The following is a 22,897-nucleotide window of genomic DNA, read 5'->3' on the forward strand; positions in this document are numbered from 1 at the left end:
ATATATATATATAAGCACGTACATTTGTATGCATGCATGTAGGTATGTACACACATATGTGACAAAATGTTAGTAACATCTGTTGAATCTAGGGTGGCCGGAATACAGGTCATCACTGTCATCACTGTACTCATCTTTCAACCTTTCTCAGTGTTTGGAAATTTTCTTAATAAAAAGCTGGGTTGAAACAGAAATCTTACTGTAGAATTAGATTTATGGCACATCATCTTCAGGTACATCTTAGTATTCATCTGTCCTCTATACCATCTTATTGTATGAGTCACTTCTATGGAGCTCTAGCTTCACTCTCTTGGTAAAAATCAACTTACTTATAGGTCCTCAAACTCAAAACCACATCCTTTCAACTTACACTTCTACACTCAAACCCAGAGCCTGAACTATTCACCTGCCTAGAGGTTAAAAAACCAAAGAACGGGACTTCCCTGGTGGTCCAGTGGTTAAGATTCAGTGCTTCCACTGCAGGGGACAGGGGTTCGATCCCTGGTCGGGGAACTAAGATCCCGCATGCCGCGCAGCACGGCAAAAAAAAACAAAAAAAAGAAAAGAAACATTATTAAAAAAAAAAAAAAAACCCCAAACAACCACCCCCTCCCGCAAAATCACCTAACCAGTCACCTTATAGAAGTTTAAAAAATAATTATGTGTGTGTGTATATATATATATATATATATATATATATATATTTTTTTTTTTTTGCGGTACACGGGCCTCTCACTGTTGTAGCCTCTCCCGTTGCGGAGCACAGGCTCCGTATGTGCAGGCTCAGCGGCCATGGCTCATGGGCCCAGCCGCTCCAGCATGTGGGATCTTCCCATACCGGGGCACGAACCCGTGTCCCTCACATCGGCAGGCAGACTCTCAACCACTGCGCCACCGGGGAAGCCCAAAAATAATTTTAAATGATAACTACAAGGTTTCCAAATAGAGTCTGTAGATAATGGAGTGAACTCAGTGCTGAGTTTTTCTAATGGAATGGGACCCCAGATAAAGTGTTCAAGTTTTCATTTAGAAACCGTAATAAAACCCTTAATAATAAGTACTGAAAACATAATTTAAATTTACTAAACGAGATTGGAACATTAAATATAGGCAAGGAGATGGTGCAATTGCCATCAGAATGGAAAATTTCGTATAATGTCGATATTTTCACACTTGAAAGGTAAGTTTCGTGTACCACTGTGCAACTGTAAAACAACTGTAAAGTCTTTTTTGAGGTACAAAGTACTACAGTAAATAGTACAAATTATACACTACGAAGTACAACATCCCTAAAAATACCTGCTGATCATTCTTTCAAAAATGCTACTATGCTCAACATAATATTTAAATTTAGTATAAATCTGGACACCTGGGTTCCATTTGACGAATTATCTTTTACAAGAGATACATTCATGGTAATTTAGGTTGAATGATGCTGGTCTACAGATCATGAATAAAGTTATAATGAATACATGCAGTATGACTATACTTTAAAGACTAAACCAAGGATGAAATCTGCTCACTTGTACATTCCAAAGCCAAAGCTCAGAGCAGTCATCAGGGCCACAAGCAACAAGATAGTTGTCATCTGGACTCCATGCAATATAAGAAACACCGTAAGCATGTCCTTCTAAAGTTTTAAGCAGTTTTAGCAGGTGTGTATCCTAGGAGGAAAAACAAGACAACTTAGTTAACTCCAATTCCTAAAGTCCCAAGAACTTAAATAGCTGCGAAGATGAACTTTGATAATATAATTTAAATCTGAGGACATTTCCACAGATTTCACCAATTTCCCCCCCAACTGAAGCTGTAACAGCTTGCTTCATAAAGACTCGTTCTTGCTGCAGTATCTGTTAAGCGTCTACTACACACAAGGGCATTGTATGCTAGATGGAAATAAAGATGACACAGACCTTGTCCTTATGAGACTTTCAAGGAAACTGAAAACAGGTATAATAGAAGCTAACCCCCTCCTTTTTAAGACAGTTTTAGTGAGATATAACTTACCATAAAATTCACCCTTTTTAAAGTATATGATTCAGTGGCTTTTAGTATATTCACAGATTGTGCAACCATCACTACTATCTAACTTGAGAACATTTTCATCACCCCAAAAAGAACCCCCATACTCATTAGCAGTTATTCCCCATTCTCCCTCCCTCCAGCGCTGGCAACCCGACTTACTCTATGGATTTGCCTGTTCTGGACATTCCATATAAATGAAATCATACAACATCTAAGTCTTTTGTAATTGGCTTCTTTCACTTAGCATGATGTTTTCAGGGTTCATCCATGTTGTGGAATATAACAGTATTTTATGCCTTTTAGTTGCTGAATAATATTCCATTTTATGACTACACTGTATTTTGCAACATCTGGATTGTTTCTTTTTTTGGCTATTATGAATAATGTTGCTACAACTATGTATGAGTTTTTGTGCAGACCTGTCTTTATTTCTCTTGGGTCTATATGTAGGAGTAGAATTGCTGGGTCATATGCCAACGCTGTGCTAAACATTTTGAGGAGCTGCCAAACTGTTTTCCAAGTGTTGGAACCGTTTTACATTCCCACCAGCAGAGCTATCACTTATTTAGTGCTGATCAGTAATAGCACTATCCACAAACAATATCTCATTTAAACCTCATAAATCTAAAAGGTTAAGTATTAATTCTCCTCCCCTGTATTTCAGGGAAGGAACTGAAGGTTCAGATAGGTTACAAACTTGCCTTTGTTGATACCAGGGAACCTGAGGTGCCCGACTCTGAAGCTTTACAGGATGAACTATATATAGTGCAAACACTGAAGTGGCAAGTGACAAGACTGGAAAACCTGACACCATTATTTTAGGCTAAAGGGTTAAATTTTATCCTGTGAGTGAAGAGCCACTTATGATTTTTAAGCTTGGGAATATATAATATACTTGGTTTTAGGAACAGAACTCATACAACAGTGTGGAAGATGAATCAGAACGAAGAGACACAGGATAAGGACACCCCTAATGAGCCAGCACAGCAGCCATATAGTTAAGACAAAAAAATGAGGCCCTAAACTAACATGGTCAGGACTGAAAGAGGTCAGATCAAAATATACATGGGACGTAAAACTGACATGACAGGATGAGACAAGAAATGTTCAAAGACAACCTCTAAATTTCTGTTTTAGGGGATAAGGATGGATACAGACAGTGAATAGAGGAAGCAGGAATTTGGCTAGACTAAAGACTTATGGAGACCAGTTTTGAGCCTCGGGGAAATTCCAATGGTGATGACCCACAAGCAGTTAGAAATGGGTCTGGAACTAGCCTGCTAAAACAAGACTGGGAATTTGTTTGACAAAATTCAACAGTTCACAATGTAATTACTTCTGATTCTTCTTCGGGAAGATGACAATAGGTATGGAGTATTTTATCACAGTATCATTAGGTCAAAGTGGCTTGCATAATTTAATAAGCAAGTCAATTCTTTTGGACTAGTTCAAGATCTTCTAGGAACAAACTTTCATTCATAGTGGTGCTTTAGATCTACACAAAGATTTGCTTCTAAACTAATGACAAACAATACTACTACAGAAGTGTTTAACTCAAAAACTAAATGTCCATCAACAGATGAATGGATAAAGATGTGGTACATATAATACAATGGAATATTACTCAGCCATAAAAAGGACTGAAATTGGATCATTTGTAGAAATGTGGCTGGACCTAGAGTCTGTCATACGAAGTGAAGTAAGTCAGAAAGAGAAAAACGAATATTGTATATTAACACATATATGTGAAATCTAGAAAAATAGTACAGACGAACCTATTTCCAGGGCAGGAAGAGAGACGCAGACGTAGAGAATGGACGTGTGGACACAGTGGGGAAGGAGAGGGTGGGATGAATTGGGAGATTATGTTTGACATAAATACACTACCATGTGTAGAACAGACAGCTAGCGGGAACCTGCAGTATAGCACAGGGAGCTCAGCTTGGTGCTCCGTGATGACCTAGATGGGTGGGATGGGGGGAGGGGATGGGAGGGAGGTCCAAGAGGAAGGGGATATATGTATACATATAGCTGATTCACTTCGTTGTACAGGAGAAACTAACACAACATGGCAAAGCGATTACACTCCAATAAAAAAAATACCAAAAACTGTTTCATGCACATTAATTAAAAAATACAACGCTGTAAAACAGGGGTCCCCAACCCCTGGACTGACACTGGTCTGCAGCGTGTTAGGAACCGGGCCACACAGCAGGAGGCGAGCGGCGGGTGAGCCAGCGAAGCTTCACCTGCCGCTCCCCGTCACTCCCCGTCGCTCCCCATCGCTTGCATCACCGCCTGAACCATCTTCCCCCCCGCCCCCACCCGTGGAAAAACTGTCTTCCGCGAAACCGGTCCCTGGTGCCAAAAAGGTTGGGGACCACTGTAAAAGAAGAAGTTGAAAACAAATGAGAATATTAATATTGTATCTTCTGAAGTACAATATCTCTATAGTAAGATATTCCAAGTGGTAATACTGTGTTCATGGAACCCACTTAACTTTGCTTGGATTTTGGGCAGGGGAATGGGTAAAATTCCTTTTTGGGGGAAAGGTAAGAAAACCTGTTAAAAGAAACTAGGCATTGGAATCACATCAATTGAAATCTTAAGGTTCTCTATACATTCTTTTTTCTATCCATTAAAAGTACACACACACAAAACACATGTTCCAAAAGAGCACCAATTTTCTTAAGAAGTTTTTCAAATAGTATTTGACAGAATAAAATATCATGATACCAAAGTCTATGAATGTAAGCATTAACTCTGCATTTCCCAAGCTAATCTGGCCATAAAAGCCCTTTACATATAACACCTATTAACATCTTGCTTAAGCAGTATTCTCACAGAAACACTTTGGGAAACACTGGCATAAAAGTCTGAACTCCTTAGTGTGCAAGATCCTCCTCGACCTGGTTGCTACTTACTTCATTAACCTCATCTCCTAGTCTACAAAATCTCTTTGCCCAAATGTCCAGCCACATTATCTTTCACACAAGGACCAGGTGTAACTGGTTTTGCCTAAATAATTATTTACTTCTCCTTCACCCAAGACTTAACTTGTCTTAACTTTCCCTTGCTTTCCAGTTCCAGTACACTATATTATCAGGAGCCCAGTGTGACTTCTCTCTATCAAAAGGCCTGGCACACAGCAGGTGCTCAATAAATACTTGCTAAACCAAAGGAACTCTTACACACTGCTGCTAGAAGAAAAAACAAAATAAAAAAAGTTTTGATATTGTTGCTTTCTTTTCAGACATCTTGCAAATAACTACTGAACAAAAATGCTCCTCATAATAGTATTCAAAGGCTATGACTGGATCCCAACCTATTTTTCTAGTCATGTTTCCCACGCTTTGCCTTAGTTATCCTATTCTCTTACTTGGGGGTGGGGAGAAAGGAAGGGAAGGTCCCTCTCTTCCTTTTCCTGTCTCTACCTGTGCTATGCACAGCAAGCCTCAAATGAGGTACTCCTAACCTGTGAAGCTACTTGGTGCTTTCACAATACTTTACATATACTGTACGATTCTTATTTCAATGTATGTAATTCCCCTTTCTAAACTGTGCATTCCTTTCACAGAGGTTCTTAACCTGAGATCTAAAGGAGTCATCCAGGGATAGAAGCAGCAGTCCTTGTACTTGAAAATGCACACCTTTATTTTCACTAACCACAGACTGAAGTTCAGTATTTCCTTCAATCTTGAATGCAGGCAGTTAACAAGCAAGGTAGTATCAAGTATTATATTAGGTCATATTAGGTGACTGTTAATAATGGAAATCTCAAATATTTTCACATCATATTATAGTTGTTGCAGATATCTCAAAATATTATTTATGCTTGTTACTAATTCAAAATTCTTATAGCTATCAGATCTGCTGCTAGAATTTGTTACTGAATATGTTAATAAAAAAGCAGCATTATTACTATACTGTATCTGTACTATTTTGATAACTATATTTCAATATAATTGGGTTTCCTTTGTAATTAATATATAATATATACTTGGGCTTCCTATGTGTTTTGGTTTATGCATTTAAAAACATTATTCTGAGGAGGGGGTCCACAGGGTTCAGACTGCCAGAGGAGTACATGGTACAATAAAAGGAAAGAATGCCTGATTTAAGACAAAGGGTAGATCTTATTTACCTTTCTTCATTCATAGCATAGTGCAGGTACACAAGAATTGATGTATGCTGTCAAATTTGATTCTCTTCTTTTTAAAATATTTCCTTTTATGGCTCCCTTTCTCTATTTTTTCAACATAAGAGTTCAAAACTTTATTGTGGGCTAATATCATATTCTAATTCTAAATTTTAAAATAAGATTACTTATAATTTCTCATTTTAGGTGAATGACTCCTATACCAAATACATCTCCCTAACGTATTTGAAGTCACGTACTTCCTTGATTGCTCGATAAATGTTTAATTGGCTGAAAGAAATGGAAACACTTATTTCTACGAATCTGTAGGTCACCTGGTTATAAACAAAGACAAATCTAATTTTAGAGAGAACTTAGAATTTTAAATCCAGAATACAATACTTTTCGTATGTATCACTGCGGGAGGGGGGAGAAATGGGGGGGGTGTTTAACAGAGGTTCCACAAATTACAGAAGATAATGAAGGGTTTCAGAAGGCAAAATGGTAACGAGTCTTTTCTAACCTGTGACAGAATGGACATTGTATTAATCTGTAAATCAAGTATTAACAAAGATAAACTGGCAGAGACATTAAGAGCAGTAGGTCTGGAGTAAAAGTATTCCTGGATTTAAGTCTAACTCTGCCATTTATAAGCTGTGAGGGCCTGGGCATTTAACTTTTATCTAGGTTTCCTCATCGGAAAACAGGAGATATTAGAATCTCACAGCGTTATTCAGAGGATAAAACTAGATAATGCACGCACAGACCAAGTACAATCCTAGCACATAACGCTCAACAATTTTGATAATATTAATCTGTATATATTACCTAAACAACACAGAAAGAGATAAGACATGACAAAGATGACAAAAAATGCTCTTGGAAAAGAATGCTACTTATATACACATACTTTAAAAATATGTACTCAATCAATTAGATTAAAAACTACTTTTTGCAATCTAAACATTCATACTGGAGTACATACCGGATCAACTTGCCATATGATAACTGTTGTATCTTTTGATCCTGTTGCTAGTTTAGTGCCATCGTTAGAGAATTTACAGAACCACACTTCATTACAATGCTCCGTAAGTATCTGCTGAGTATAACATGGGAACTGCCTCCTAAAACAAATAAGTCCACAAATAATTATTCTTTTAAAATAGATTAAGAGTAATAATAATGAAAAAGGTTAAACAACTGATGAAACTTCTTTGAAGATCAAAAACTTTCAAAATAAAATATGAATGCATTTGTAAATCCTAAGAATCACATTTATATTGGTTATATTGAAAAAGAAAATATTATAACATTAGTCAGGCAATCTCAGGGGAAATCAGTAACCTAAAGTCTGCTTCAATTTACAATTTATCCTTTCCCCCTGCCCTCAAGATTAAAGAGAATTTTTGGTCTGATTAAGTCAGTTCATATAAATAAAAATTAACAACCAGGGCTTCATGTTTGTCTGTATAAGTGGGCTGGCATCAGGTTGTTCTAGAAGAAATAATGTACATTTTCATTTATATAAAAGCAACTTGACATAACAAACAGAACAGGCACTGTAGCCAGACAATTTTGGGTCACAAACTTTATTATCTTTGCCAAGTCATTTAACTCCTCTGAGTCTCAGTTCTCTCATCTATAAAATGAGATGAATATATACGTAACAAGGTTCTTAGGGTTCCTATAAGGATGAGAAACACATCTGAAGTTGCTGGAATGTAACAGCTATTCAAAAGTGATTACCAGTATTACTTTGGGGACAGCACAGGAGAAGAGCAATACATGGTAGAGGCTGTAGTGGTCAAGAGTAAAGCCTTAAGAATGGGAGCAGTAGAGTCTGAGAGACTTAGGTTCAAATCCTGGCCACTTACTAGCTGTGATTCTGGGAACTTATTTAATCTCTCTAAATCTCAATTTTTCCAGCCATAAAATAAAGACAGACAAGGGTACTTGCGTTATAGAATTCCTTTTACAAGGATGAGATAATGAATGTAAAGCATTTAGACTGAGTCTGACGCTTAGCCAGTACTTTGTAAGTTGCAGTTTTTATACATTAAGGGTAAAGAATTCTATGATTAACTTTCCTAAGTTAAAGAGGATAAAGTTATCCTAAGAATGACTATTCTCATTAAGCACTCACTTTTAAAAACCATTCTATCCTTTTCCAGTTTCTACATCAGGACTGTCCAATAGAGCTTTCTGTGATAATACCCACATTATATAACTGTACTGTCCAATCTGATAACCCTACCTGTATGTGGCTAGTGAGCACTTGAAAGGTGGCTAGCACACTTGAGGAACTTAGATTTTTTTCATTTAATTTTAATTTGAATGACTTTTCCTTTACATTTAAATGGCTACATGTAATTAATGGCTACTGTTGGGACAGTACAGATCTGTATTGTAAAAAAGTTACTTAAATGTTAATGGGTAACTTCTAAGTCTGTTTTAAAAAAATGGTCTTCTCTATTTTTTTCCCCCAACCAATCTATAATTTAAGAACATATTCTGTCAATTCACCAGCCTGACTGGCAATATGTAAATTAAATTAATATTCTTTATCTGGCACACATGGTAATGTACCTTAGCAGTTGGCTACTTGGAGACTGCTTTAAACGTTTAGACTAACTATAAATTGCTTTAATATTAAAATATTAGTCTATATCTGAACTGAAACATAGTCAATTCCAGTTTACATTTATTAAGCACCTATTAGATGCCAAGGACTGCGCTACATGCTTTACACACAGTAGCATTAATTCTCAAAACTACCTTGCAAGGCAAGTAATAGCCCCATTTTCAGGAGGCTCAAGGAGAGCAAGTAACTTAACATATATAAAACTGATAAATAATTGAACTAGGATTTAAACCTATGGCTGACTCCAGGGTCAGTTTTCTTTCCAAATATCATTTTTCAAATCATATTTTTCAAGATACTGCTGGATAAAATTTCAATCAAATAAGTACTTCTAAATCAAAAATGATTTTTCCCCCTCCTATGGGTAATAGTCAATATTTATTCAGTGAGAAACACTTTATATCTAGGTATAAAATACACAATAATTCAAATGGCTAAAGTCGATCATGAATGAAGATATATCTAAAATCAGAGCAGCAAAATGTTCTTAAGGAAGGAATGATTCATAATCAAAATTACAGGGTGCAAGGCAACCAGATTATTGACAGTCAGTTGTATCTGAATGTCAAGGTGGTATTTAAATTGCCATTATTTTATTATTACTTAAATAATCTTTTAAAAAGACTAATTGACAACCCCTAGTTTATTAAAAGGCTATGTCTTTGTTTTCAAGTAAATTTAAAATTTTAAGATTTGTTAAAAATATCAGTACCTTCCCAAATCAAACTGAAGAAAAGTAGCATTTTAATCAAGCATTTTAAACCTTAACACTCTATAAATATTTTATGATCCTTTACTAAAAAATAATACTTATAAGCAGCTATCTGTGGAAATATTCTTCCACCGTTTGCTGGTGGAAAAAATCCCACAGAATTTTACTTAACAAGAAAATTCCTGTCCCTTACTGATCAAATTTCACCAAAAATATGTATGCATGAATTGTGAAAAATATAAATAATATACAATCTAATGAAATTTCTTCAGTGCTGATCAAGATAAAAAAAAGTTATAGTTCATATTTTCATAATCAATTCTTTATTCTCCAGAGATTAAAGAAGGCCGGTATTTAGATTTAAATGCTAAGATTTAATTCCGAAAATACAGTTTTCTAGTTTCAGTGCTAAAATGTAGTTTCTAAAAGGGAATAAAACAAACAATAAAAAATATCAACTTTTATTCTGAAGACATTCAGATGAGTCAGGAACACCAGCAATTACATAAAATTTAGGTTCTATTTTCCCAGTTCAGCAATAAAGGGCACAACTCACTCTAAAGACTATATATACTGACTTAGTTAGTGCCTGACATCTATCTCCCCACTTAGTGTCTCCCCAGAGTGAAAAGTCAAGGCTGACTCCTTGGAGAAACTGGGTAGATGGACGCCTTTCACTGAGAGAGGGAATTCAATAGGAAAAACAGACTTTGCAGGGATAAGTGAGAGGAGAGGGAAATTCTTGTTTGAGATGTTGCACTTACGGTACTTGAGTAATATCCACATTGTCGTATTAAGGTCTAAGGCTTAGGAGATAGTTCTGTAGCTCTAGCCCAGACCTAGGGGTCATTAGAATCATGTAAGTATAACCTAAACAGGAAGAGTAGGGTGAGAAAAGAAACACAGTTCTGGAACACAAACTTATTAAAGGGACAGGGAAAGCGGAGGAACCTCTTTCCTGGAGGAGTAGCCAGGAGTAAAACCGAGTCTGGAAAAAGGAAAAGCTTCACGGCAAAGCAGTCAAATGCTATAGAAATGCTAAGATGTAGGTTGGAAAGTAGCCATTGGATTTAATAAAGATGTTGTTCTTTATCAACATTAGGAACAGTTCTGGTGTTGTGTTGGCTGCGTAAACCCTAATACTACAGAGATCTGAAAGGTGAAGAAGTAGTAAGGAAGGCAACTATTTTAGGAAGTTAGCTCTACGGCGGGGCCGGGGGGGGGGGGGATGGGCAGTAATAACCAGGAAGAGCACAGAATCAAAGTTTTGTTTTGTTTTTAGAAGATTATAGGGAAGACCTTCCAATCGTCAATGGTTATTTCTGAGGAGCAAGAACTTTCATTCTTACGTAACACTTCAGAGTGCTTTCTATGCAGGTTTATAGGAGTTTGATCCCTGATCTGAGGGTTGGAAAAAGTCAGACTAAATACTGTCCATCATTTACTTTCACAGGTACTGGTATAGAAATTAAAGCACTTAAGAAAAATGTAGGTCATGTGCTCATAACATTGCAGTTTCCAAACAGGAAGGCAAGCTCTCAGCTTACTGACACCTTCTGAACCATGAAGTCTACCATATATACCTTTCAATGTATTCCACCACCAATAAATTCATGAACCAAAAAAAATTCGGGTTCACAATCGCCTTAATTTTAACATTGATCTCAAATTCCCTAAAGGAGCTATAAAATATGAAACCAGATAGCCTTTTAATCTATTATCTCCTCCTACCTCTATTCAACTTAAACGAAAAGAGTTAAAAATTCTCTTAAGCAAATCAGAGAACAATGTTAAAGAATAACAAGGGATAAAGGAAAAAAGATCTCTAATCACTTTCTTTAAGTACACCACGTAATTATCCAATACTTTAAGATAACTAAGACTTAAGTAATTTATGGCCAATAGTTCAATTATCACTATTTTTTAAATTGCAATGGGGGAGGGTGAAGTGAGAATCCAACTACATTTAAAAGTAGTTTATGCCCAAGTAAACGATGATCTTAAATCGCAGTGCATGTATGCACACATATATGAGTTTTGTAGTTATTCAGAAATTCCTTGTTTTTCCAAAGCTCTCATACTTATACATTTTTGTTCTTCCTATGCATGTTATTTTCAGTAGTTCTCTGAGGATATTTGATAAAAGAAACTGAGCATGTGCACTGCAGCTGTTATGTCTGGTTCACCAGACCCAAATAATTTTCTTCCTGGAGTTTGAAAGATTTCACAATTTGTTTTTCAGTATCTTAAAAATTAAAGCTCTGCTGAAATTTTGGAGATCATTGTTCAAATAGTAGGGACTTTTTTACTCAAAACACTCCTAACATCGAAAGTGAAGCCCGAATTCTTCAAAGTTAAATTATGTAGATGGGTAGGTATGATAAAACCCAAACCAGAAAGTTAATACCTGTTGCTCTAAACAGGTCTAGTTGAAAGGTCACTTTCAACTAAAAAGCAGAACTTTCATTATGAAAAAAGTATTTCCATGACCTTTACGAGCAGAAAATAATCTGGGCTATAGTTAAAACAGCCATAATGTCCAGGAAAAAAAAAAAAATCACTAAGTGATCTCCGGCATCCAAGGACAGTAAACACTTCAATCACTGGCATTCTTACACAGTATCACTTACAAATTCTTAAAAAAATGGCCAGATATAGAAAATGACCAACCAAACCCACAGGCAAATAAAGGCAAAACAGGCTTTGCAGCTTCAGTTCTCAAGGACTGGTTTCCTATATAAACATATACAAATTTCTCTTAATTGTCAACTTCAAGAGTTCTAGCTGTACTTGTGAATGCTAAAGCAAACATGAATTGTTTTATGGTGACAGGATAAAACTCTAAAAAAACATTTTAATAAAGTTCATAAGTGAGACCATAAAAGGTTAGCCTACTTTAGAATGTAAAAAGTTTTTCTCTTACCTACTACAAACATGATCTATAAGCAGAGACACAGAATCTAGATTATTATCAAGTTTCGTATTGTGATATAGGCACCGATCCCTTTGTAGTTCCACCGCCTGCCGCAGGAGAGTTTGTAAACGCCGTGGAGGAAGCATCACTGATGGTGGTAAATAGGCTTTAATAGAAGATATTTTTAAAAAGAGAAATAAAAATTAAAATTAAAAAAACAAAACAGTTTACTTTTATTTAGGACATCTGACTCATCTTCTGCTGTACTTGCCCTTACTGTAATAATACCATGCCCTTAAATAGAGCAGTTGTGGGCGACATAACATGTAAGCTTCATGAATATCTGTCAGCACCTACAGCTAGGTTGCCACTAGAATGGAATACACTTGGGCAGGAGGGCTTTAATTTGCATGTGGATCCCCTAGAACAACAACAACAACTCAGCAAAAAATAAAAGGGCACTGATGATGAAAAGAAAATCTAGAGATAACTGTGTCCCAGAGGGAGATGAAGCATCACTGCAAGTATAGGAAAAATACCCACTTAACGAAGAGCGGGCCAAAATGTTGGAACAAGTTCCAGGTCCCATCAGATTGCTTCTAATGCCAAGGATAGTGTGAAAATTCAGGGAATATAACTGGAGTTTTGATTATAGATACCAATCTATTCCAATCCTTCAAGGCTTACACCTCCACAACCACATGGTCTTCTGATTCTTAGGATCTCCACTCCCACCTCAACATGAAAACACAGAATATGGTATAACCAGAGAGGGAAAGAGGGTCTTTCATTATAAAGATGTGGCAAAAATGAAACCCCTACTCTAATTTGGAAGTTATATAAAATATTTGGAAGGAGGGTAAAACATTTTACCTAAAGAAATCTGTGCCTTACTCTTGAAATCAACAAAAAACAGGCATACCTCGGAGATACTGTGGGTTCAGTTCTAGACCACCGCAATAAAGGGAACATCACAACAAAGCGAGTTACAAATATTTTTTTGGTTTCCCAGTGCATATAAAAGCTGTGTTTACACTACATTGTAGTGTGTTAAGTGTGAAACAGCATTATGTCTAAAAAAAATGTACAAGCCTTAATTAAAAAATACTTTATTGCTAAAAAATGCTAACTATCATTTGACAACTCAGGGTTGCCACAAACCTTTAATTTGTAAAAACTGCAGTTATCTGCGAAGCGCAATAAAGTGAAGAGCAATAAAACGAAGTCTCCCTCTATCTAAAACACTTGTGGCTTAAAGCTGTGGTTTACATGTTTTTTTCTCTAACCACAGCATTTCTCCCCCAAACAGAATCTTAAGCGGAGCATCACTACATAAAAGAAATGAAAGGAGACTTGCTCTGGGACCAGCATCCTGTTACTGACTCCTGAAGTTAGCTTCTTAGACTCCATGGTGGAATTTGAAGTCTCTGGTTTAAAGGGCCTCTTACACTGACATATATACACTACCAAACATAAAATAGATAGCTAGTGGGAAGCAGCCGCATGGCACAGGGAGATCAGCTCGGTGCTTTGTGACCACCTAGAGGTGTGGGATAGGGAGGGTGCGAGGGAGACGCAAGAGAGAGGGGATATGGGGATATAAGTATACGTATACCTGATTCACTTTGTTAAAAAGCAGAAACTAACATAAAAATGTAAAGCAATTATATGCCAATTAAGGTGTTTAAAAAAAAAATAAAGACCTATCAAAAAAATAAATAAAGGGCCTCTTAATGGATTCCCCCTCACTCCTCTTACATAACCACTTGATAAGAGTATGTCTAGACACAAGTCTTCCTAATTGATTCGTAGTACCATTTCTAAGAGAAAATACAGAAACATCAAAATTCAAGGCTCTTACTCTGAAGTTTGTCCAACAGTTTGGATCGTGAAGCTGTTCCTTTGCCTTCCCATTCCGCTTTTGCACGTAGGTCTTCTGCATGGCTACACATCAGATACCTAAAAATATGACAGGAGAAAGCACCAAATATCAAACCCTTTTCTCTGAATTAAACATAATTGAAAAGTACTGATTATACTTTGGATATCTAGTTCTTACTAAGAAATATAAATCAGGAAGAAATTTCTACAGTGGACCCAATTCATTAATACAACCTGGCACCTGAATATAACAATAGAATAGTAGATATTATTGTTATGCTATCTATTAACAAAATGCCTCCTTATATTTACTGTTATGTATCATTATACATATGTAGCTCTTATTGGGTGCCAGGCTCTGTTCTTAACTAAGCACTCAACATATATTAGTTCGTTTTATGTTCATAACAATCCTGTATGAAGTAAACACTATTATTCTATTTTTACAAATGAGGAAACAGAAAGCTTAAGTAGCTGGCTTAGGGTTAAGCAGCAAAGTAGAAAATGAACCCAGGCATTGTAGCTGCAGAACTTTCTCTTAACCAGTATGCTAACCTAACTGCTCCTCAATAAACAAAACGAAACTAAAAAAAAAAAAACCTTCAAAGATACTCATACTCAGTTAACTAAACAAAAACAACATACCTTCAAAAGTTTTTCATAAATGCCACTCAAGAAATGGTATAATTGGATAATCATCCTTGTGTCATCTTGTGAAAGGTACTGAGATCCCAAAGCAGAATATTTGGGAACTGTTTTATTACTCACTATATGTGCCGAAGGAGGCATAAATGCTAAATTCATGGATTCTGGAGAATACATGAGGGACCCCTGCTGGAAGTGTGACCCTGACCTGGTTCTGGCTCTTCTCAGAAGAACAGGCTTTAAAAGTAAAAGAAGTGAAAGAATTATTCAAACCTGGAGATTAGACCTGGCAAGTAACTCTCCTGCTATTTCGCCTAGTACTCTGGTCTCAGACAATCTGTTCTTCTCATTTGTAACAAGGGTATTAAATAGGGTAGTGAGGATTAAATAAGAGGGAGTATATGAAGTACTTGGTCTACTACCTGGTATATAGGTAGAGCTTGATAAATGGTCATGTAAGTATCAGAAACCTCTCAGTTAACTTGAGTATCACCACCTCCTTTTCTTAACTGCATATTGCATTTAGCATATTACATTTAGCATCTAAATAATGTAATAGCCTCTTACCCAACAGCAGAACTACTTGTTCTCTTGCTGTTTACTAAATATATAGTGCCTTAGCTGATGAGAACTTACTTTTTAATATGTAAGTAATTACACTCACAAAACCCTATAAAAGAAGTTGGACAATGCAAAAATTTGGCTTCCAAAATAACTTTTGGGGAGTTATTATCAATTTTACGAAAAATTGTTTACTTTTAGAATTTTCCAAAAGTTACCCATGGTTGCTCTGCTCCCTTTTGAAAATACACATTATACCCTAAGGTTTCAAACGCGTGTCTGTTTATGGGAAGTCATGTGGTATAACTCAAAGGACACTGGACTAAGAGGAAGAAACCATGTCAATTCGACATCTTGTCATTTCTGGGCCATTTCCTTACGTGAACAATACTTGTCACAGTTAAAAGATAAAAATGCAAGGATGAGGTTTAAGTGTTTTGTTGGAAGAAGTGGGTAGAAGGTCTCACCGTTTACGAAGATGAGGAAAACGAGAGGAGGAGCAGGTTTGTGCGGGCTGGGTGGGTGGAGGGACAATGGGAATTAAGCATTTCTGTTCTCAACATGTAACTTTGAGATACCTTTTAGACATCCAAATGGAGACTGTCAAGTAGGCTATCAGGTATATACACTTTGAGTTCAGATGAGAGGGTAAGTTTAAGAGCCACTGGCATGTAGATGGTATGTGAAGGCATAGTATAGAATGAGATCACCTAGAAGGTGTGTGTAGACAGAGAAGGGAGGGAGGTCCAAAACCAAGGGTTTGGGCACTCTAACATTTAAGGGATCGACACGAGGATAAAATGAGATTGTGTCTATGAAACGCTTAGCAAGGGCCTGGTACATGACAAGTATATGTTAAAAAAAAAAATGTCTGTATGCATCAACAGTAGAAACTTTATTGCTTTTTTTTTAATAGAAGATTATGCCACAGGGCTTTTATAGAAGATCATGAAATGGCATTTCACTGTTAATACATATTTCTTCTCCCTTCACCCACTTAAGCATCTCTCTATTTCAATATGGAAAGCTTCCTAGGATGACAAAAATAGTTTGTACACACATAAGTGAAATTACCCAGACAAATATTACCCAAGAATTTAGCAATACTCACATCTTGGGAAAATATTAAAAGAAATGCAACTTTGGAATGGTAACCTTGATAAAAATAGCTCCTTCCTCAACCTGGAGCTAAGAACTGAGCTTTCTTACCCACTAAGAACATGAATGCGCTCTGTATTGTATTTCAGTGGCGTCAATTCACAGCGTAGAACTTGAAGTGCCTCCAGGACCTTGCCATCCTCCAGGTATTCCAGGTACTTCTGCTGCAGCAGCAAAAACTTCATCCTCTGACATGACAGAAAGCAGCAGTCAGGGGAAAAAAGTTGATGGAAGTTTCAGAAAATGTTTGTGCCTAAACAGAACAGTAGAAACCATTCTACTATGCCCTTTAAAAATAATTGTTATAAAGCTTTAAAAAGACTCAAAATATTTTGATTTAATAGGGTCACAGCAGATTAAATGTGACCCTATTGCTCCATTTCACATATTAATAAAAGTCTGCTTTGAATAAATAATCTCAAATTAGAAAAGATCATTAGTGACCAAGGCATCAACACAGGAGAAAATTAATTCTGCCCTCAAAACATTCACCTAGAATTTTACTTCTTGCGTGAAAAGCTAGAACTATTCCAAGTATTCTAAATTTGCTTTTTAAAAAGTCTGACTTCTATAATGGCTGTTGGGGGGTTTCATGCAACAAGTTTTAAAAAGACAGCAGAAAAACCAGTTAATGGAGGAATTACTTAAAGGCCACAATGTGAAAGAAGGACTAAGTAGACCAGAAAGCAGAACTGGAGCCACTGGGTCAAAGTTACAAAGTGTCATATTTTGGCTTATCAAAGGTAAAAAAGGTGTCCAGCAACTGGATTAGAGGCTGGTGTGCAAAGTACTGAGTTTCCTATGACTAAAGTGGACAAGCATGAGCTTGATGGACTCACTGTCTCTAGGTGGCAATAAAGGGATGCCATCGAAGGTTGAACAATCGAAGGTTGAACTCAAAGGTCTTTGTGTATTGGTAACTATCTTGATGCATTTCACTATGAAGCACAATTATTATCAACTCTTTTCCCCCAAAAGGACAAACCATTTCCAGCTTATTGTGAAGCCCTTTCACATTTAGTTTTTTTCTGAAATGTGTACAGCTTTAATACTTTTAATGTTCCTTTACTCTGTTACTTTACTTTTGACTTGAAAGTGATCATCGCAGTTTTAGCAGCTTTTTGCTAGACAAAAGAGCTTTTACGAATATTAAGCTTGCAATTTCTTTTAAACCTTAAACCTAATTAAAGACCACTGCTTGGAGGGACTCATTTATCAAATCTGTTACTTGTGGCACTTGAGCAAGTCAACTGATGCAGGTAGAAAATTCAGTAGACAGGAAATGTTAGTCATACTTAGAGATTCCAAGGAACACAGAGGTAAAGATTCCAAATGCATTCAAAAGAAAACCCCAAATGACAGCCTTTTCTTCTTCATTAAGATGCTTACTTTAAAAGACATTAAAAATAAACTGCTGTCAAAAATGGTGTGGAGAAATTATCGTTTATTCACAAAATTAAGAGTATAACGAATTGCTCTGTAAGATTTTCTTTTAGGGAGTATTGGGGAGGCAGGCATAACCTACAAGCTTATAAAAATCGTTTCTAGAGAAAGTAAACCAAACAAACCCTCCCATGTAAGTTAGGCATACATTTAAATACATCTTTTACAAGATACATTGCTTATGTTTGGTAATAATCGAATCTTAAATCGATAGCTAAAGAACAAAAGAAAAGATTTCAAACTATGAGGTAAGCTCCTATAACTAGAAAAATTACACTTAACAAATTTTACACGTAAAGTTAGATTTACTAATGAATGTTTCGGAAATAGGTTAGCGAGATGCCCTGAAAACACGTTACTGCACATGTAACCTAACGTTAAACTCTAGATGTCAAATAAAAAAAATACTTTAAAGTCCATCAGGTGACAAAAAACAAAAGACTAAATAGAACAAAATCTAAAAATCAAATATTCAAAGTTATTATGGATATTCTCACCATTTTATCTTCTGAAAAAACTTCAACTCTTTATGAAGAGTTCATATACTTCCATTTATCAATATAATGTTAAGAGTTTCACTTTACCTAGGATTTTTGAATCAAACTTGAGTATCATTTAGTTGCAGAATTTTTCTGTTTAAATGCCATTGGCAGCATGTGTATTTAATTTCTTCACTGAATTTTCTTAATAATTGGGAATCTGGGGGAAAATTCTCTCTGTTTTTATTCAGGGCAAGTCTTAACTTTGGGGGTATCAATCATTAAGTCCTATGCACGCCACCTTCCCCATTCCAACGTGTGTAGGGACAGTGCCCTAGTTGCTATTTCCTATTTCCCCCTTACTTTCCCATCAAGATCCTACTAGAACATGTTACTCTCTTTCTATGCAGCAAAGGCAGGGCAGGAGAGAAGAGGAACGCAGAGTAAAACTTTGAGAGAAGCCAATATACACACATATTTCTGTATATACATGGAATGCTATAAAAGCAGCGCAAGAACATTTCCCTATGAGTCATTTTATCCAGATTAAGACAAAGAATACCCTCAAACAGATACCAATTCCTGGTAGTGTGCATGGCAACTAATAAGCTACTGGCCAAGAATAGCTAGAGATTTGGTTGAGAAACTGTTTATTCTCCTAAAAATCAGTTCAATTCAAGTATTTGACACATATGATAAAGATGGAGAAAGTAAAGCTATATTTTACTTCCCCAAATTTAAAGCACAAAAATGTAAATACAGTTTCAAGAAAATGAACATCTGTCACAAAAGACGTTAATTATGTACTGAAAAAATTTAAAGAATCAGGCAAAACTGAAGTTTGCTGAGGTGGGGACAGGGCTTTACTATGGTTTTTTTTTTTTTTTGAAAGATCATGAACTTCTTAAATGAAGAAAAAAAGAAAACAGGTTGAGATAATAAACTCTCCTTTGTATCCTTCCCCAACTCCTAACTAGACCTCTGTAAGAGATCATTCCTGATCTCTGAAAATGTTTCAGCATCTTTGGGCCTAGCAGTAATTTTTTCTCTTTTACTATCTGATAAAAACTTGAAATTGGTAAGTGACTAGGTAGGATAGTTTGAAAGATAGATAGTGCACGTGGTAAATCCTGCTGTTGTCCCCCATCACCCTACCCAATATTTGGATTTACTGTTTCCTCCCATATAATTATACTGAACTCAATGTGAAGCTCTGAAACTCAGAAGTTATGATACACAGGAAGTCTGGTTATCAAGGGCAGTTAGCTCCTAGCTAACTTAGCAGTGGTTCTGACCAGCTCTGAGATAAGGTTATAACCAAGTTATATCAATTAAATCATGACTCAGAGGAAAGTAGAAATGAATTATATTTAAACCATGGCTTTCAAAACTCCTCCTTATTTGACTTTAAAATATACTAGTAAATTTCTGTAGATCAAGTTAATATTTGAACACTTTTGTTAAGCATGTTTCTATTCTATTAAAATAAGAATCAGACATTTTTAGACATATAAAAGTTTTGTTATTGATCTCAAATACCCACCCAAATTCCCCAGACATGGCTAAGAATATCTGAACCCAAACTAAAATATGTTGATTCATAAGCTCAGCTTCCAGAAACTCTGGAAAAAATTCTGCTATTCCTAGTATCATTTGACTAGAAACCATTTAAAAATACGGGGGTTGAAAGGGGGGAGTGCATTGGGTCAATAGAAACATTCAGGTTTAAAAAAGAAAATACAACTTTAGTCTAGACTAAGTTATCAAATGTGTCTGGGCATACAATTAAAATAATTATGTTAAACAAAAGCCAAATAGTTGTCTTCTAAGGTATTATGACAAATTTACGTTTACATTAGATTATCTTCTGGAGATGGAGTGGGGGAGAGGAGTAAATCTAAACACAATTAGGTGAAAAAATGCTGACCTGAATCTTTAAAAGCAATTGATTCATTAATGTTTAAAGTGAGATAAAGTTGGAATCCCTTTCTGTGTATAAATACCTAGACAGTTTGATGGTGTGAGGCTCAGCCAGAGATTTAATCTTCATCTCTTATTAGATCCTAGAATGTTCTACAGACTGAACAGGCTGTACAAAGAAAGGATTCCTCCTTATTATCTACAAAGACGATTTCTAATGAGATAGTTATAATCTAAACCCAATACACAAGCCTCAAATTACTATAAACAAATAAGAAAAAAAGTGTGCCTAATTAATAATTTTTACTGCTAAATTACAGATATAATTTGGATGAAGCTTAAAAAAGGATAATGATCCTCTAAGAAATCACACACTTATTTTAAAATAGTCCATGGGCAAGTTCTCTACTGTCACCATATAAGCAGTGTTAACTTGTCCAGTGGGAAAGGAAACCCAATTCTTATTTTGGCCTTGTAATTGTCTTTATATTAGGGTCACCTTCCATTCTGTCAGGGCTAACAATTTACAAAAAACTGCCCAATAAAAATTTACTTAGGTATTTTTTTTTTTTTTTAAAAACCCAAACATATGGGTTGGGGAAAATTTAATTACTAGAAAATTTGCAATCCTTTTGAATATAGATGTTTAACTTCTGTGTTTTCATTTTAAAAATTTACCATGGAACTGATTATTCCATGAGTTACTATTGAATCAGATGCCTGATAGTAAGTTAAAAATTTTAGTATTTACGGAAAAAAAAAAACAACCCACAAAACACTAGAGCGTCAATTTAACTGAATCCGTATTTGTTCATATTGGTTGCTCCTTTAATTCACCTGAAGTCCATTCTCTAGGATATTTTTGTAAACAATTATATTAAGAATTTGAAAACTCTTGTAATTAAGATTTTTTAAAAAAAAAACCCCAAAACTGAAACAGGAGAGTCTATTAGGTCTATACACAAAGGCAGAAAGATTAATGTTTGACCCAATTAAAAAAAAAATCAAAATGTAACAGGCATTTACTAATATTTAACAAACAGCTGATTTCCCTACTTCACTTCCTATTTGCCTTCTGTCCCTCCCCCACCAGACAGGAAACTGCTTTTGACAACAAATGAATCAGCTAGAAGTTAAAAAGCCAGCAGCCAGCAGCTGATTCTTCATGGTTTCCAATCACAAGGACTTAGGAAAAACTCATCCCCTCCTCTCCCTCACCAACATCTACTGAAGAATTAAAGCCTATTAGTATAAAAGATTCATTCAGATTTATGAAAGAGGCTAACAGATTAAACTACTAAACTGATCTTGTCAGGAAATAAGGCCGGTAAGCAGAGCCCAATGGTCAAATTTGCATACTAAACCTCCACCAGAGTGACATCTATTATACAAACTTGGACACTGTCAATTCACACAACTGGAATGCAAGAATGGAAAATGGTGAGCACACCAATGGAGCTGGTTTGAATTAACTACAATTCCCAAAGATTTGTTTTAAAAAAAGATAATGAATGTGTCAGCTACTTAAGGCTATATGGATATATATACACCCAAACATGTTTTCTTTACCAGCACATTCAGTATTTTAAATAATAAAAGTATAATTTATTCCTGATTCTATAAATATTAAACTCCTATTAACAGTACCAAAAGCATAAAGATCTTTCAACATAATTTAGCAAAAGCTTAATTTATAAACTCAAAGGTTCAAAGGACACATTTACTAAACATGATTTTAAAAATATAAAACTCAAACTTTAAAACATCAACACTCATCCTAGTTTACAAGTTTAATTATTTGAAAGTTAAGGCCTTATCTTTTATAAGAGGCAGAAGCCTAGAGTTATCAATAACCTACTAAAATAAGCATAAATGTGAAACTAAGAACAAAAGTGTATTTACCACAATTATTCCCAACAACGTTTGAGAGATTTCAAGTGCGCCTCTTACCACAATAGCATGAGGAGAATGCACTAAAGGCTTTAGTTCATTCAGGTCATTTTCTGCCTGCAAAAATTGGTATAAGAGAAAAACAGAAATGTCACAAAATGCACATCAAATATACAATTTTAGCAGCAGTTACACAGCTCTATATGCCCTACTTTACCTTATCCCAGTCTCCTTCCATGACATGATTTCGGAATTTGGTAGCAGAAGGATGTTCTAAACGACATCCTGACTCTTGCATGAGGAGATCAACAGTCTGGCTGCAGGAGAGATACAGTGTAAAAAAGACCTGGCCAACTTTAGGGTTTACTCTTCCAAATAAACTACTGTCTATGAAAACAGTTGCAAAAGTTCTTAAGCTAACCTCATGATGAAGGAAAAAGAAATAAATAGCTTTGATGTGCTTGGCTAAACAAACTTGATTTTTAAACTG

General features: G+C 35.7%; 1 protein-coding gene across 3 annotated transcripts in view; it reads right to left on the reverse strand.

Moving 5' to 3' along the window:
• Nucleotides 1–22,897, reverse strand: part of WDR26 (WD repeat domain 26) — a 43,794-nt gene that overhangs the window by 18,125 nt on the left and 2,772 nt on the right. For 2 of the 3 annotated variants that reach the window (XM_027122286.1, XM_027122289.1), the window contains exons 2-8: nt 22,625–22,724; nt 22,420–22,524; nt 16,727–16,863; nt 14,292–14,389; nt 12,440–12,596; nt 7,149–7,287; nt 1,524–1,664 (exon numbers count right to left, since the gene is read on the reverse strand). In XM_027122286.1, the coding sequence (XP_026978087.1) occupies nt 1,524–1,664; nt 7,149–7,287; nt 12,440–12,596; nt 14,292–14,389; nt 16,727–16,863; nt 22,420–22,524; nt 22,625–22,724 (877 nt within the window). The remainder of the gene's footprint in view (nt 1–1,523; nt 1,665–7,148; nt 7,288–12,439; nt 12,597–14,291; nt 14,390–16,726; nt 16,864–22,419; nt 22,525–22,624; nt 22,725–22,897) is intronic. The other variant, XM_027122288.1, reaches the window with a different exon arrangement.

The sequence above is a fragment of the Aethalodelphis obliquidens genome, unplaced genomic scaffold (genome assembly GCF_003676395.1).
Source record: "Aethalodelphis obliquidens isolate GAN/ISIS:26980383/991018 unplaced genomic scaffold, ASM367639v1 scaffold24, whole genome shotgun sequence".
In the NCBI taxonomy this organism is placed as follows: Eukaryota; Metazoa; Chordata; class Mammalia; order Artiodactyla; family Delphinidae; genus Aethalodelphis; species Aethalodelphis obliquidens.